The sequence below is a fragment of the Xyrauchen texanus genome, chromosome 46, assembly GCF_025860055.1.
Source record: "Xyrauchen texanus isolate HMW12.3.18 chromosome 46, RBS_HiC_50CHRs, whole genome shotgun sequence".
NCBI classification, from domain to species: domain Eukaryota; kingdom Metazoa; phylum Chordata; class Actinopteri; order Cypriniformes; family Catostomidae; genus Xyrauchen; species Xyrauchen texanus.
Window position 1 is genome coordinate 3,193,188 of NC_068321.1, and position 18,385 is coordinate 3,211,572.

General features: G+C 37.2%; 1 protein-coding gene across 1 annotated transcript in view; it reads left to right on the plus strand.

Moving 5' to 3' along the window:
* Positions 1-2,885: 2,885 nt before the first annotated feature.
* Positions 2,886-18,385, plus strand: part of LOC127638000 (glucose-6-phosphate isomerase-like) — a 30,622-nt gene continuing 15,122 nt past the window's right edge. The window contains exons 1-9 of the mRNA XM_052119359.1: positions 2,886-3,116; positions 7,591-7,681; positions 8,902-8,970; positions 13,125-13,244; positions 13,444-13,527; positions 15,866-16,012; positions 16,204-16,275; positions 16,382-16,426; positions 18,036-18,089. Of these exons, the coding sequence (XP_051975319.1) occupies positions 2,998-3,116; positions 7,591-7,681; positions 8,902-8,970; positions 13,125-13,244; positions 13,444-13,527; positions 15,866-16,012; positions 16,204-16,275; positions 16,382-16,426; positions 18,036-18,089 (801 nt within the window). The 5' untranslated portion in view covers positions 2,886-2,997. The remainder of the gene's footprint in view (positions 3,117-7,590; positions 7,682-8,901; positions 8,971-13,124; positions 13,245-13,443; positions 13,528-15,865; positions 16,013-16,203; positions 16,276-16,381; positions 16,427-18,035; positions 18,090-18,385) is intronic.

Sequence of the window (18,385 nt, forward strand, 5' to 3'; positions counted from 1 at the left end):
GATGAAAAATAAACTATTTACTTTCTATTGTGTGATTGTTTAATTTTATGGCAGGGCAAATATCAAATTACTGGTCTTCTTACTCTGGTGTATTATTTCTACACATTAAAATGTATGTTAATAGTTCAAAATAACGAAACTCTTATCAACAAAAGCTTGCAGCTTTGTTACTGTTGGATTTTGTCATTCTTGATATGTGCAGTTACACAAGAAATCGTGATACATGACTGTTTGCTCCCATCTAGTGGTAAAAAACAATCATTTTATAGTAATACAAAATCATGTCACAAATATACTAAATGATGAGGGGAGTTTTTATTTTTATTATTTTGTCTGGGATATGTCCATGATTAGCAACAGCATTGATTAATAATTTTTTTGTACATTGTCAGATTTAAAAAATAAAAACCTCAGTATCTTGGTGGACAAAAATGTTCTCGTCAAAAAACTTCCATTTAAAATGTATATTAATATTTTCATCTTTCACTGATGCATTTTCAGGATTCTAACCATTTAAATGCCTGTTTGTTTACATAATGCTGCTATTGTTTTTTTACACACACAAATTTCTCATTACACACAACACACACACACAATTTTAGCTGCATCATTTATTAAATTGGCCTGCAGTGCTCTATATCACAGGAAACAGAGAATAGGAAAAAAGCATGTATTTGCTCCATATGCTAAACATGAGAAACATAGCTCCATCTGGTGGAAAATATAAAAAATAATTTTGAATCCAGGGCTTTGGAATGAAAGCATAATATCATAGAATTCATGATTGTATGCTTGAGTGGCACTGGGATCTAATATTACTGTTTCAATGGGAAAATTTTTGTTCTTAAGGTCCTGAGTGTAACTATTTTGTGTAGTGTATTATAGGATTGAATATATCAAAATTCCCCCAAAAATACACACCTTTGGCAAAATGTATGCCGTTTGCATTAACAAATGATCTAAAAAATTAAGACAAAAATGTCCCTTAAGGTCGTACAAGGGTTAAGACATTTATCATGTCTTGTAATAAAATCTGTGCTAGATCAATCTTCAAGTATTTTGAAATAGTGTATTGATGTGGATTTGATATTGTAATGACATTTTTCACTCTACTGTAAGGTGGATAATCCTTGGACTTGTGTGATGATGTTGGTTGGGGTGTGTGCTTTACCTGCACAATGAAGAATACATTTTTATTTTTTTATTTTGAAATGAATAAATGTACAGAGAATTACGTATCTCATGTCGGCAGTTTCTTAACATGTTCATTACAAAAATACTTCATAGTAGGGCATAAGACTTATGTATTAACCCTTGTGTAACCTTTGGGACATTTTTATGGCAACAGCATACATTTTTTTCAAAGGTGTGTATTTTTTGGGGGGGAATTTTGATATTTCAACCTCAGTTCCTATAATACATCTATAATACACTGAACACAAAATAGTTACACTCAGGATCTTCAGGACAAAAATGTCCCCATTGAAACCCATTAAAATGGCAATATTTGATCCCAATACCATTAAAGCATACAATCATGCATTATATGATATTGTGCTTTCATTCCGGAGTCCTGGCTTCAAAATGTACATTTTTTAAATTTTCCACCAGAATGTGCCATTTTTCTCATTTTTAGCCTATGGAGCAAATACATGCTTTCCCCCTATTTTCTGTTTCCTGTGTTATAGAGCACTGCAGGCCAATTGAATAAATGATGCAGCTAAAATTGTGTGGGTGTGTGTGTGTGTAAAAACAACATGGCATTATATAAACAAGCTGGTATTTAAAGGGTTAAAATTCTGAATTAAAATATTCTTAATGAATATTTGATAGTTATGATCAGAACTGATGCATTCTCATAAAATAATATTAATATATCATATTATTGTGTCAGTTTTTTGACTTGGACATTTAAGTAACTTTTTCTTATTGATGCCCAAGGATTAAACTATTAATACCAATAAATCTGACCAATTTACCCACAGCATGTCTCAATAACTCCCATAGAAATCCCATATTCCACTCCTTACATGTTAGATAGAGCTGTCCTCATTTATGCAGTATTTTACATTAAGATATTTACACACCGTTACACTTGCTAACACTTATTGTCAAGTCAAGTCAAGTGGTTTTTATTGTCGTTTCAACCATATACAGTTAGTACAGTACACAGCAAAACGAGACAACGTTCCTCCAGGACCATGGTGCTACATAAAAACAACAAAGGACCAACATAGGACCACATGAGACTACACAACGAAATGAAATACCTATATAAACTACCTATATATGCCTATATAAAGTGCACGTGCAAACATGTGCAAAAAGTACAGGACATTACAACAAATTACTGACAATGAACAGGACAATAGACACAGTGCAGCGCCGACCAGTACTCGGTAGTGCAAAAAGATGACAGTTTCTAAAAACGTAAACATAACATACTATGAGATAATGTTCTATGCACATAGCAGTTATTGAGGTAGCAGACAGTTATAAAGTGACAGTAATTAAATTGCAACTGCAACTCAGTGTGTGTCCTGAGTTGCAGTTGCAATTGTAAAGGTATTGCTAAGAGGAAGCCGAAAGTAGAGCAATTTTGGCACATTTTAAAAATTTGAACTCTGTGACGTGACACATCTCGCTGTTTTTTCAGCTCGCGCAATTATGTTTATCCATTGAAGCTACTGTGTAACATATCCTTGTTTATTTCAAAAATGATTTTTTTTCTTTACTGTGAAAATGGTCGTTGGGGATTAAAATGTTCCCGTAACTGAAGAGTCATTTATATTACATAATACAGTCACACTACTGCTCTCAGTTGTGTCATAGTGGGCGTGACTTTATCAGGTTTGCCACGGTCATAGTGGGCGTGGGCTGTCAGGATTTGTCATTGGACTTCATCCTCACGCTTCTCTTTACACCGAATGACTGATCAGTTTTAATTCACATCAGAAGCAGCAGCTTTGGACCGAAGAACAGCGAAATATCTTCATCATGGGCCTCACCAACGATCCAAATTACCGCAAACTGGAGCAATGGTACAAATCTAGCGCCGGAAACCTCAATATGAGGCAAATGTTCGAGGCGGATGCGGACAGATTCAACAAGTTCAGGTGAAATACATGTCAACATGCTTCCATAATGTGATGAAGGCTCACTTATAATGGCTTTTAATCGCATCAAACGTGTTAACAATACATATATCGTGTATCTGCTGTTATAAGGATGTTAATCTGGGTGATTAAGGCCCGTCAGATCAAACGTCTTGGATATACATAGTAAGAAAATGTCAGATATGAACTTAATTGTGAAGACAATGTAACATCACGAGTTTATAAATATGCATCATGAAGGCTAGTTAAAGCTTTTATTTTTGCTCTCAACTAATATAATGTCAGCCATGTTTGCAGCTACACACACACACACACACACACACACACAAGGTCATTCACTGATCATCGCTCATGTGTGTTGCTGAATGTTTTTATGTTACCGCATACATTAGCGAGCATTTCTATATGATACATTCGATTTAATTATATGCACAAAATAGGGCACCTCGCTAATGTACTCCATCATTTTTCCTCTACTGACTTGTTAATAAAAAATATACATCCATCTATCTATCTATCTATCTATCTATCTATCTATCTATCTATGTTATACATTTACTGTGGTTTATTCTTTTGAGAGCATAGCTCTAATGGAGTGAATCCTGGTGTATTTTGTGACGAATAAAGGTTGTATTTATTCATTCAGCAGAGGCTTTTAGAATGACCAGCAGTAGGAGCTACAGCAGCATGTTGTACGTGCCTCTCTGCACACGCACACTATATTATCTCGTGTGCACGTGGGTGAATAATGATTTATAATAATCGAATTTATTTCAATTCAGATTTTTTTAAGTTTAATTAATATTATTAGATTGTATTAAGACTAATAGTTGTATATAAATGTACATTTTGTTTGATGTATTCAACCAAAATACAAATACAAATTGGTGGCACCAGTGGGGGGGTCTGTGGCCTATGAAAATAATGATGATAAAAACTAAAAATAAAAGTGAAATTCTTATTACATTATTAAAATAAGTGAAATTACCAATAATGCTGAATATTTTGCCCCACTGAAATGCTCATTCAACAGAAAGGCATTGATTTTTAAGTTTGGATGCAGATGTAAATTTTCTGGCATCAAAAAACAGGAACATATATGACATTTATAAAAGTTAAAAAGTTACCACCTAATTTATATGTGGCTAGACTAGTCTGACATTGCGACTGAATTGTGACACCTTTCATCCGGCTCTTGTTGATTCAAGTTCAGTGATCTCTTGGAATGTTTGAAGGCAAACAAAACCAGTTACACTGGTGGACAAAAGTTTTGAACAATGTCCAGATTTTGCTCTTATGGAAAGAAATTGGTTCACCCAACGTTGCATTCAACTGATCACAATGTATAGTCAGGACATTAATAATGTGAAAATATTATTATTACGATTTGAAAAAAAAGTTCAGAACTTCTTAAACTATTTAAAAGAGTTCTCATCAAAAATCCTCCACTTTCAGCAATGACAGCTTTGCAGATCTTTGGCATTCTAGCTGTCAGTTTGTACAGGTCAGGTGACCTTTCACCCCACACTTCCTGTAGCACTTGTCATAGATGTGACTGTCTTGTCAGGCACTTCTCACACACCTTACAGTCTAGCTGATCCCACAAAAGCTCAATGGGGTTAAGATCCATAACACTCTTTTCCAATTATCTGTTGTCCAATGTCTGTGTTTCTTTGCCCACTCGAACCTAATCTTTTTGTTTTTCTGTTTCAAAAGTGTCTTTCTTTTGCTTCTTCCCATAAGTCCTGTACCCCTGAGTCTTCTCTTTACTGTTGTACATGAAACTGATGTTGAGCGGGCAGAATTCAATGAAGCTGTCAGCGGAGGACATGTGAGGTGTCTATTTCTCAAACTAGAGACTCTGATGTACTTATCCTCTTGTTTAGTTGTACATCTGGTCTTCCACATCTCTTTCTGTCCTTGTTAGAGCCAGTTGTTCTTTGTCTTTGAAGACTGTTGTGAACACCTTTGGATGAAATTTAGAGAGAGCTGTTTCTTTTTGCCATTTTTGACCTAATATTGACCTTAAGACATGTCAGTCTATTGCATACTGTGGCAACTCAAAAACAAACACAAAGACAATGTTAAGCTTCATTTAGGGAACCAAATAGCTTTCAACTGTGTTTGATATAATGGCATGCGATTTTTCTTTTACCAAATGATCAAATTAGCATGATTACTCAAGGATAAGGTGTTGGAGTGATGGCTGCTGTCTAGATTTGATCAAAAATGACTTTTAGTGTGTATAGTGACTTATAGTGATGGTGCTGTTTTACATCAGTAATGTTCTGACTATATTTTGTGATCAGCTGAATGCCACTTTTGTGAACTAAAGTACCAATTTCCTTCCGCCACAGAAAAATCTGTACATTATTACAAACGTTTGGCCACCAGAGTATATTTTTCTATAATGAGAGAGAATTTACACTGAAGAAAAACATTCTCTGTCCATAATTCACAAAGGTATAGGCGTTAAAGAAAATTATTCTATTCTGCATTTTACCATATGAAAATGTACCATAGTTTTAACAGCTTTATCTGTAACAGGACCATGGTAAAACAAAGCATGGATCATTACTACCTGGGTTAGATGTAGAATTATTTCTATAAAACAAACTGACATTTTTGTAATGGAAAAACAGTACCCAAAACACTTAGGGTACTAAACAAAAGGGTTATAAACAAAAATATAAACATTTATAAACTGGCATAATTGTAACAAAAGTTAATGATATAAATTCTCTCTGCTAATGGAGAATATTATATGCTCACTGCTATATACATCTCCCTTGCGATCCGTCACCGCTGCATGCGTCTGCCACGCGATTCATCAGATCTGTTTTGGGGTAGAACGACCTAAATGTAAGTTGTTTTTTCGATGTATATATATATCTTGCCATTGCAGTCTCTATGCACTGTCATGATTTCAAGCTCGATTACACTTCCTGTTGCTTGACGCATGCAGATGGCGCTAGGAAGTGTAAAAGCTTGCAAGACGATAACAAAAAAAATGTCAAGGGTAAATATAATAAATTAAATTAAACACGAGGGTTACAGTTAAGGGAATTCTGAAATTAAAGCATATTATATTAACTTATACACTCACCTAAAGGATTATTAGGAACACCATACTAATACTGTGTTTGACCCCCTTTCGCCTTCAGAACTGCCTTAATTCTACGTGGCATTGATTCAACAAGGTGCTGAAAGCATTCTTTAGAAATGTTGGCCCATATTGATAGGATAGCATCTTGCAGTTGATGGAGATTTGTGGGATGCACATCCAGGGCACGAAGCTCCCGTTCCACCACATCCCAAAGATGCTCTATTGGGTTGAGATCTGGTGACTGTGGGGGCCATTTTAGTACAGTGAACTCATTGTCATGTTCAAGAAACCAGTTTGAAATGATTCGAGCTTTGTGACATGGTGCATTATCCTGCTGGAAGTAGCCATCAGAGGATGACCATGGTGGCCATAAAGGGATGGGCATGGTCAGAAACAATGCTCAGGTAGGCCGTGGCATTTAAACGATGCCCAATTGGCACTAAGGGGCCTAAAGTGTGCCGAGAAAACATCCCCCACACCATTACACCACCACCACCAGCCTGCACAGTGGTAACAAGGCATGATGGATCCATGTTCTCATTCTGTTCACCATCTGAATGTCTCAACAGAAATCGAGACTCATCAGACCAGGCAACATTTTTCCAGTCTTCAACTGTCCAATTTTGGTGAGCTCTTGCAAATTGTAGCCTCTTTTTCCTATTTATAGTGGAGATGAGTGGTACCCGGTGGGGTCTTCTGCTGTTGTAGCCCATCCACCTCAAGGTTGTGCATGTTGTGGCTTCACAAATGCTTTGCTGCATACCTCGGTTGTAACGAGTGGTTATTTCAGGCAAAGTTGCTCTTCTATCAGCTTGAATCAGTCGGCCCATTCTCCTCTGACCTCTAGCATCAACAAGGCATTTTCAGCCCACAGGACTGCCGCATACTGGATGTTTTTCCTTTTCACACCATTCTTTGTAAACCCTAGAAATGGTTGTGCGTGAAAATCCCAGTAACTGAGCAGATTGTGAAATACTCAGACCGGCCCGTCTGGCACCAACAACCGTGCCACACTCAAAATTGCTTAAATCACCTTTCTTTCCCATTCTGACATTCAGTTTGGAGTTCAGGAGATTGTCTTGACGTGAAGCCTCCACACGCGATATGTCTCTGCGGTAACACGTTCAACAAGGCACTTGATAAAATGCGCGGGAGACGCAGAAGCAACTGAGTCTCGTCCTCCACCACCCTGATTGAGGCTAGTCACTATGCCACCACGAGGACTTGGAGCGAATTGGGAATTCCTAAAAGGGGAGAAAATACATGTTCTTGGATTGTCCTCATAATGTATAAAACAAAGTTAAGCAAAAGTACTACATCTGTATGCCCTAACAATGTTCTGTAATTTCTGTCTTTTCTCATGATCAGTTTAAAGATGGAGCTAGATGATGGAGAAATACTGCTGGATTACTCCAAGAATCTCATCAACACCGAAATTATGAGCATGCTCTTTGACATGGTACAGTCTCAAATCTTTTTTTTTAATTTAATGGCCTCTATTATCCTCCATAATTGACCACAGAAAGCAAAGTGTTGCATTTTGTCCTCTGTAAACATGATGAAAATTTGGATTCAAATAATTTTGGGTTCTTTTGACTTCTGGAAGTCCTAATGATTATTAAGTGAAGAAGAGGGTGTTACTATTGAAACACAGTACAGTATCAGAGCAGTTATTGTAGTATGTCGTTAGTCTTGCTAAGCATCTTTAAGTCCCTTCGTCTTTCTCCAAATGTTAATAGAGCGCAACAGTGTCCACCCAACTTTTCAGGTATCTGGGTTCCGAAAGTATTTTCCCCATTCATTTTTTCATAGACCATGAACCAAACCAACCACCTCTAATGTGAATAACATTACAAACTTTGATTTTAAGCAAAACAATATTTGAAAATTGGACAAAAAGTCAAAGGTACAAGGCTTGCCGTCTTTCACGAGAGTGCTATCTACAATCCCATGAAGAATTGCACATCTCGTTATCAAATAAAAACTATGGAAATATAATCAATGACCTAAAATCAATAGTTTTATTTAAGTATATTTAAAAAAGTATTCTGATATATATATATATATATATATATATAAGTAGTTTGAGGGTGTAGGGAGACCGACACATTTGCGACATTCACAGCGCGTCATGGAAGTGGTCGGTCCCTGCTGAACTTGTTTGGTTGGCTTTGTTGGCTGTGATTCTTGGAATGGTGGATCCATTTCTTCAGAATAGTGGGTAGTGAAGTTCTTCACCAGGAATTCCGCTTTTGAACACAATTATTAAATAATTAATTAAAATAACGTTGACTGAAGGCTTCAACAGAAGTTATCACTGAAAATCACATTTTAATTCCGGAACCAGACTGTTGCGCTCTGTTGACTTAATGCACATGTCCATAGTTTGTGCAGCTAAAAATTGAAAGTATTGTGTGTATCAGGTGATTTTATTTCTATGATGCACTTGAGGCCAACAGCGAGTAATGTTAGCATACCATGTGCTTAGTCATTATAAATGCTCATGATATTTTCTCATTGAAACTGATTCTGCACTTGCTGTCTTCAACCAAGAAGAACAGAGAATGAGCAGTGATTTAAACCTCTCTCAAATGATGCAACACATTTCTCAAAGTAATAACGGCATAAGTCATATTGAGAGAGGTTTTTTTTTTTTTTTCCCTGTCTCACGATGATTAGGCACGATCGTTGGAGGTTGAAGCAGCTAGAGAGAAGATGTTTGCTGGAGAGAAGATCAACTTCACTGAGGTAATAATATCTAATATCATCATTAGTTACAATCGCATTACAGATATGAAAATCAAATTGCGCAACAAAAATGACAGGGTTCTCACACATCCTGGAAAACTTGGAATTTTGAAATCCAGTCATGGAAAAGCCATGGAAAATGCAATCCCTAAATGTCCTGGAAAAAATTAGGAAAATATTTAAGAATAATAAAACTGTTTTACTGTGTGGCTAATAGGTTTGCAACAGTATGAGATTTTCACGGTATGATAACCGTCTCAGAAAATATCAAGGTTTCACGGTATTACACAATTACTATTATCAGTGAAAACAGAAGGGTTATTTATTTATTTATTTATTTATTTATTTTTGAGCAAACACTTTATTATAATTGAAACTTAAAACCATTTATTTTATTGAAGTATGTGTAGAAAAAAAATAAGAAAGCTAACAGAATTATAATAAACAGAATTATAAACATGATAAAACATAGCATGTAACTATAACATGTTATTTAACTAAAGCATGTTAGTTTACATGTTAAATGAACTACTGAGCTGTGTGAGCTTTTGTAGTAATGTCCCATGATTATTAATAATGATCAAATACTGCTCCTGTCTGTATCTTTATCTCGGTGCTTCTCAACTGGTTTTGCTTCAGGACAGATTTTACATTGGACATCAAGTGTCGACATGCCATAGATTAAACATAACCTGTATTTAATGCATCCTGGGTCGCATTTCCTTTTATGTTGCATAGTTTTGTTCATGGTTTTCCAGTACAAGGACATGCATCAAGTGACATTTATTTCTGTTGTTGATGTCATTAACAAAATCTACAGGAAGTTTCTCTCCCCCTTTTAAAAATTGAAGAACATATTTACTTATATGGGCCCATTATTATCCCATTTGTTTCCTAATATTACATATTTATACACACATTACACAGAAGGAAAGGCTCCTTGTTACCATGGTTAGGTCAGTGTGCCAGTCTTAAATAATAGTAATAATAATAATAATAATAAATGAATGTATTTATGAAAATAAATACTTGCTGAAACACATCTTGAAATTTAAATACAACTGCCACTGTTGATATAAAATGAGGTCTAATAGATTCTACCTTTAGATTATTTCATGTGAAACTGAAACATTTTGTCAAAATATAACAGTTACTTTTACTCATGTAAAATCATGAAACAAATATGTAAAGGTGATGTGTGTAATTATTCATATTTTTGACTATTTTGGTAAAGGGCCCACATCGGGCTGTAAATAGTGCATTATATTACTTCTGAGATACAATGTTCTGCATTGATTTGGTTTTTGTATCCTTTTAAGCCCAGAAATAGTCGTGTACTCAATTTTCTTTGTAATTCCGCCTGATGTTATACTTATTTTGTGCAATCTGGCAACCATGCACTTGAGTTGGCTGTTTCTATCTGGCTTTCCCCTTTGAACAAACTTAGCGATATGTAGTGCAATATTCTGCTCAAGGAAAAGTGTAATACAACTAGTCTGTGTCCAATATGAATAATTACACACATCACCTTTACATATTTGTTTCAGGATTTTACATGAGTAAAAGTAACTTATATTTTGACAAAATGTTTCAGTTTCATATGAAATAATCTAAAGGTAGAATCTATTAGATATCAACAACAGAAATGATGTCACTTGATGCATGTCCTTGTACTGGAAAACCATGAACAAAACTATGCAACATAAAAGGAAATGCGACCCAGGATACATTAAATACAGGTTATGTTTAATCTATGGCAGGTCGACACTTGATGTCCAATGTAAAATCTGTCCTGAAGCAAAACCAGTTGAGAAGCACTGAGATAAAGGTACAGACAGGAGCAGTATTTGATCATTATTAATAATCATGGGACATTACTACAAAAGCTCACACAGCTCAGTAGTTCATTTAACATGTAAACTAACATGCTTTAGTTAAATAACATGTTATAGTTACATGCTATGTTTTATCATGTTTATAATTTTGTTTATTATAATTCTGTTAGCTTTCTTATTTGTTTTTCTACACATACTTCAATAAAATAAATGGTTTTAAGTTTCAATTATAATAAAGTGTTTGCTCAAAAATAAATAACCCTTCTGTTTTCACTGATAATAGTAATTGTGTAATACCGTGATATTTTCTGAGACGGTTATCATACCGTGAAAATCTCATACCGTTGCAACCCTAATCAACAGATGACTGTCATGAACAAAGTCCTGTCACTTACATTCTCTACTCATTTGCTGTCATCTCTGTTTAACTCAGATGAAATAATTTAATATTGATATAGAGAAAAATATGCTGTTTTGTTTACTGCAAAATCATTTAAGTTATACAACTGAAACCTTAGACAACTGTCGGTGGTCAGACTGCTGATCTGTTTGAAAATGTATTTCACAACCCGAGGTGGTAGCATGTCTGTTTCATTTCCTTATTTCCTAATTTTCTTACCAAATGTCATGAAACTGCAGCATGTAACATCCACATGAGAAGAACTCTTTTATTTTATGTTTTTTTTTTGAGGTTCATGTCCAATTACATATCCGTGAATTCTCATAAAGCTGTGCCTTAAATGAGATGGCTGTGTAAGAAACAAATGTTATACAGTGGTGGCCACTAGACTTGCCACAGTATCATCATTTTCACACTGGTGCGGTGTTCACTTTTAAACTGACTAACACCAGTATTACCGCTGGTGGGACGCTTGGTGATACTATGGAGTAATTTTCATTAAGCAATATCCTACACAATAACACAAGGCAGCTTGTTTTCAAACTGAAAAAATTAAGTGCGATTTTAAAATGTGTGTTCAACATTTTGAAAGATACCTTTTCAAAAGTTGTGAAGGGCAACATCTCTTTGGCAACAAACCAACTTCATACGTGCATTGTCTCCATCATGGGCTACCAGGAGGGTATTTCGTTGTCCGAGCAAATACATCTTTTATTGTGGGTTTAATGTTGCTGTTATATTACCTTTCATCCCAGGACCCTGTTTAGCCACTTCGGAAGAGTAATGACTTTGAATGTGTGAATACATTTGTTTTGTTCAGGTCATTTACAGCATTCTCATAGACTATTCTCTTCTTGCAAAAAAAAGTCAGAATTCTGTAACAAAGAAAGAGTGAGAACCTTTTGCATACATGTGTTCCACAAGACTGCACGCCTCCAAACAAACAGCATCAGACATGCACGTAGACGGCTTTTCTGGCATCTGTTCTTAAAAAGATATTATAGTGTTTCTTCAAAAAAAGCCTCTGGCTAACTGAAGAAATTTGAGTTTGTTGTTGGATGAGAGCAGACACTACTGGATCTTCAAATGGGACTGATTTCTATGGTCAGATAAAACAAAAATAGAGCTTTTTGGCAGTAAACACTGGAGATGGGTTTGGCGCTCACAGAGATGAAGTACCCAATGCCCACGGTTAAATATGTTGCTGGATCTTGAATGTTGTGTGGCTGTTTTTATGCCAGAAGTCCTGGACAATTTATTCAAATACATGGCATCATGGACTCCAACAGATGAAAAAAATTCAGAACCTGACAGCCTCTGCCAGAAAGCTTACAATGGGCCCTGGATGGATCTTCCAGCAGGACAATGAACCAAAACAAACATCAAAATCAACACAACAATAGTTCACTGATCACAAAATCAAGGTTCTGCCATGGCCATCCCAGTTCCCTGACCTGAACCCCATAGATAATTTGTGGGGTGAGTCTGAATTTAAAGGATCTGTAGAGATTCTGTATGGAGGAATGGTCTCTGACCCCTTGCTTGGTGTTCTCCAACCTCATTAGGCACCATAAGAGAAGACTCAGAGCTGTTATTAAGGGAGGTTGCAAAAGGTACTGAATAAAAGGGTGCAAATAATTATGGCCAATGCATTTTAGAGATAAATATTTATTTAATATTAAGAGATCCCCCTGTTTCAGTTGTTTTACTTCAATTAAAGGTTAGATTAAATTTTTTTTAAAGAATGATCAAAAGGATAATCAATACAGATTTTTTTCACAGCTGCCTTTGCTCATATTTACCAAGGGTGCCAATATGTTTGGCCACAGCTGTATACAGATTCAAAGCTTTGGTATTATGTGTTTATAGATTAAGCATAAAATGTAACTATTGTTAAGGCTGTGTATGTGGGTCTGTAGGGCCGTGCTGTGCTCCACACCGCTCTGAGGAACCGTTCTAACACACCCATCATGGTGGACGGTAAAGATGTGATGCCTGAGGTGAACCGAGTTCTGGAGCAGATGAAGGCATTCTGCCATGTAAGTGGAATATCTTGAATAAACATGCACCAGCCCACTCCATCACATCAACACTTGCACTATATGCAAGTCGTTGTAATTCATAGGATGAATTTACCAGCATACATATGTAATTCCATTAAAAATGGTCATTGATTGACCGCTCAATTTCATAGTCTCAACAAAGAGAGATGATCAGTTTGTGTGTGTTATTTTGCAGAAAGTGCGCAGTGGGGAGTGGAAAGGTTTCAGTGGTAAAACCATCACTGATGTGGTGAACATCGGCATTGGAGGATCTGATTTGGTGAGTTAATGTTAGGGCTGGGCGATACGGTAAATCAATACAATCTTGATTTTTATCAAACTTCTGGACTATTCATGATACAATTGTTTTTAACTTTTAAATGTACTCAACATGATTAAAATGGCATGTTCTTTATTGGAATGCAAGGCAACCTGGTTAGAGAAAGGCAAGTTAATTTCATTATATGAAATAAAGGTTTGCAAGAAAAATGCGAAAAAAAAAAAAAAGGGCACCACGGGGAATTTGGCAACCTAGTGTAAATAAAAAATCTAATGAACCCATATGTTCAGAAATAATAGAATAAAATAAGAAAACTGCTAAATACTACTTAGCCAGTGTAGGTATTCATTTAATCTAAAACTAGTCTATCTAGAAAGTTATCTAGACACAAATGACACAAATGATCTACACTCACCTAAAGGATTATTAGGAACACCTGTTCAATTTCTCATTAATGCAATTATCTAATCAACCAATCACATGGCAGTTGCTTCAATGCATTTAGGGGTGTGGTCCTGGTCAAGACAATCTCCTGAACTCCAAACTGAATGTCAGAATGGGAAAGAAAGGTGATTTAAGCAATTTTGAGCGTGGCATGGTTGTTGGTGCCAGACGGGCCGGTCTGAGTATTTCACAATCTGCTCAGTTACTGGGATTTTCACGCACAACCATTTCTAGGGTTTACAAAGAATGGTGTGAAAAGGAAAAACATCCAGTATGCAGCAGTCCTGTGGGCTGAAAATGCCTTGTTGATGCTAGAGGTCAGAGGAGAATGGGCCGACTGATTCAAGCTGATAGAAGAGCAACTTTGCCTGAAATAACCACTTGTTACAACCGAGGTATGCAGCAAAGCATTTGTGAAGCCACAACATGCACAACCTTGAGGCGGATGGGCTACAACAGCAGAAGACCCCACCGGGTACCACTCATCTCCACTACAAATAGGAAAAAGAGGCTACAATTTGCAAGAGCTCACCAAAATTGGACAGTTGAAGACTTGAAAAATGTTGCCTGTCTGATGAGTCTCGATTTCTGTTGAGACATTTAGATGGTAGAGTCAGAATTTGGCGTAAACAGAATGAGAACATGGATCCATCATGCCTTGTTACCACTGTGCAGGCTGGTGGTGGTGGTGTAATGGTGTGGGGGATGTTTTCTTGGCACACTTTAGGCCCCTTAGTGCCAATTGGGCATCGTTTAAATGCCACGGCCTACCTGAGCATTGTTTCTGACCATGTCCATCCCTTTATGGCCACCATGTACCCATCCTCTGATGGCTACTTCCAGCAGGATAATGCACCATGTCACAAAGCTCGAATCATTTCAAATTGGTTTCTTGAACATGACAATGAGTTCACTGTACTAAAATGGCCCCCACAGTCACCAGATCTCAACCCAATAGAGCATCTTTGGGATGTGGTGGAACGGGAGCTTCGTGCCCTGGATGTGCATCCCACAAATCTCCATCAACTGCAAGATGCTATCCTATCAATATGGGCCAACATTTCTAAAGAATGCTTTCAGCACCTTGTTGAATCAATGCCACGTAGAATTAAGGCAGTTCTGAAGGCGAAAGGGGGTCAAACACAGTATTAGTATGGTGTTCCTAATAATCCTTTAGGTGAGTGTATACTCATTGTATATCAAACATTTTGTGTGTATATTCATAAACCCCTGCAGATCCCCTCTAGTGGTTCTTGCTGATCAGTGCAGCAATGTGAAATTTATCATTACAATTCAACTATCAAAATTTGTCAAAATGATCGCTTGCCATATGTTGACTATGGATGCAGTACACTTGAACAGAACAAAGCGATAATTAGTGATCTATCTGAATCATCATTGTAGAAGGAGTGGGGGATATTTGATTCTCCCAAATGTTGCCTATTCAGAGTATTTGATACTTTTTTATGGGTCAAAGAAAGGTGACTGTTCATCAACATGTACACATTGAGGCCAGTTATGGTCTTAAGCCATTGTGTACATGGATGAAGGTGAGCTGCAAGTAAAATCATACTGGGAATATTGCCGCTGTCTGTTGTCACGTTCATTTGGAGCGTGCCACATGTGCAGCTTATTTTTGTTTTTTAATAGTGTCAAAATGCAAATTCTAATTCATCTGGAAAAACTGCACTGCCTTAATGTTACCACTCAAACGTTTTCCTGTGATTCATCAGTAAATTATAAACTTAACTAATTATTATATGGCACACCCCCCTATGTAGGCAGCATCCATAGTTGTCAGGTATCCAGGTCATTGTAGAATTTGTTCCATCCAGTGTCTGTGGTCAACTTTGTGCATGTTTAGTGAAGTATCTAAAGTTTGTGTGTTCACTAGGGTCCCCTGATGGTGACTGAAGCTCTGAAGCCGTACTCTAAAGGAGGACCAAATGTCTGGTTTGTCTCTAATATTGATGGAACACACATGGCCAAGACCCTCGCACAGCTCAACGCTGAGACAACCCTTTTCATTATTGCTTCCAAGGTAACACTCTTGAACTAAAAAAAAAATTAAGGTGACATGCTTAACACTATTCCTATTCTTGTGAAAGTACTATTTTCCCAGGGAGTGTTTCAACTGTATTCCATTCAAAGTCATATTTGGATGGCTGTCAGTAATAATCTCTTATAACCCTGTAAAATAATTTCTTATTTTTGTCCTTTTTTGTCTTTTAGACATTCACCACTCAAGAGACGATCACTAATGCCGAGACGGCCAAAGAGTGGTTCCTGAAGACCGCTAATGATGTGAGTGTTGGCTGTAACTACTTTAAAAATGTCTGATTTTTCATTATTACTGCTGTGTGCTAAGAGTTTGACTAGATATGAATCTAATTCAGTGTCATATTTGCAGCTGTCTGCTGTGGCCAAACATTTTGTGGCTCTTTCTACAAATGGAGTAAGTACAGCACTGCGTGTTTCAATGTTTGATGTTGATTTACAGTTGGATTCAGTGGAAACCACTAGTGAAACTTCTTCTATTAAAAAAAAAAATTGTAGTTTTTAATACAGTCTTCTTTTTTTTCAATACAATTATACACCGATGAGCCAAAACATTGACCATTCAAAGCTGAAGTGAATAACGTTGATCATCTCCTAACAAGGCCACATGTCGAGGTCTAGGTAGATTAAATGGTAAGTGAACAATCAGTTCTCGTAGTCAACGTGTTGAATGTTGGAGAAATGGCAGGAGTAAAGACCGGAGTTACTCTGACTAGGGACAAATTGTTATTGCCAGACGACAAGTCTTGTGGGGTGCTCCCAATCAGCAATGGTGAATGCCTACCGACACTGGTCCGAGGTGGGACAAATCACAAACCGGCGACAGGATGTTGGTCACCCAAGGCTCATCGATTTGTGAGGGCTGTGTACTGTGGCACAAGTCACAGAAAATTTTAATGATGGTTCCGGCAGGAATGTGTCATGGCACAGTGCATTGCACCCTGCAGCGTATGGGCTGTGTAGCTGCAGACCGGTCAGAAAAGCCCATGATGACTTCTTGTCCACTGTCGAAAGTGCCTACAGTTGGCACGTGAGCATTGGAGCTGGACCTTGGAGCAGTGGAAGACGGTCACCTGGTCCATTGAGTCCCGTTTTCTTTTACATCACGTAGACGGCCGTGTACATGTGCGCCATTTCCCTGGGGAAGTGATGTTGTCTTCCCACAGTGTATCCTGGTGACAAGCCAGTGGAGGGAGTTTGATGCTCTTGGTAATGTTCTGCTGGAAAACCCTGGGTCCGGCCATCGACATGGACATCAATTTGACTCATGCCACCTATCTACTTGCCACCATCGTTGCAGAGCAGGTGTACCCATTCGTGGCAATGGTATTCCCTGATTGCAGTGGCATCTTTCTGCAAGATAATGTGCCCTGCTACACTGCACACATTGTTCAGGAATGGTTTGAGGAACATGATGAAAAGCTCAAGGTGTTGCTCTGGCCTCCATATTCCCCAGATCTCAATCCAAATGAGCATCTGTGGGATGTGCTGGACCACCAAGTTGATCCACGGCACCTCCACCTCACTTACAAGACTTTAAGAATCTGCTGCTAATATCTTGGTGCCAGATACCACAGGACACCTACAGGGTCTTGTTTTGGTGGCACATGGAGGACCAACAGCATATTAGGTCATAATGTTTTTGCTCATCAGTGTATTTTCAGCTCTACATGTTGAACTGAAGAATGAACATGAATTTGAGAAAGTCAGGTGTATTTGTCACTCTTTTGCTTTAATGGCAGCTAAGAGGATTATCGTGCTATCAGCATGTTTTTAGGATGTTTCAAATTTGCTCGTCTGATTAGTGCCTCAGAAATTGTATAGAATTTGTAATATTTCTTGTTCATTTTCAATCAAAATATTTATTTTCCAAATTCTTAAAGTTGGTTTATTTCCAGGTTTCAATTATATTTTGAATGCTGTACATTTGACTCTGACTTTTGACCCCTACTGTATCTTTAAGCAAAATATAAGACATTTACATGTATGTTTTGTTTCCTCACCAGCCAAAAGTAAAGGAATTTGGCATCGACACCAACAACATGTTTGAGTTTTGGGATGTGAGTATTTCTTCAGAAGATTCTTGGCACAGCGTTTTATAGCATGAGAAAAAAAAACTTTGGCCCCAGTTACACTTTGCATTCACATGCGTTTTCGGTGGCAATCAGAACGCTGTCAAACCAGATTAAATGCACCCAAGACGCATTGTGATCGGTACACTGAAACCACTTGCGGAGATGATCAGGGACAGATTCTGACCACATTCAAAGAAGTTATAAATTCACTTGTGTTTGCGTTATCCGGATAACTAGGTAAGTAATTAATTCTATGATCAGGTTAGATTACATTCATCCGT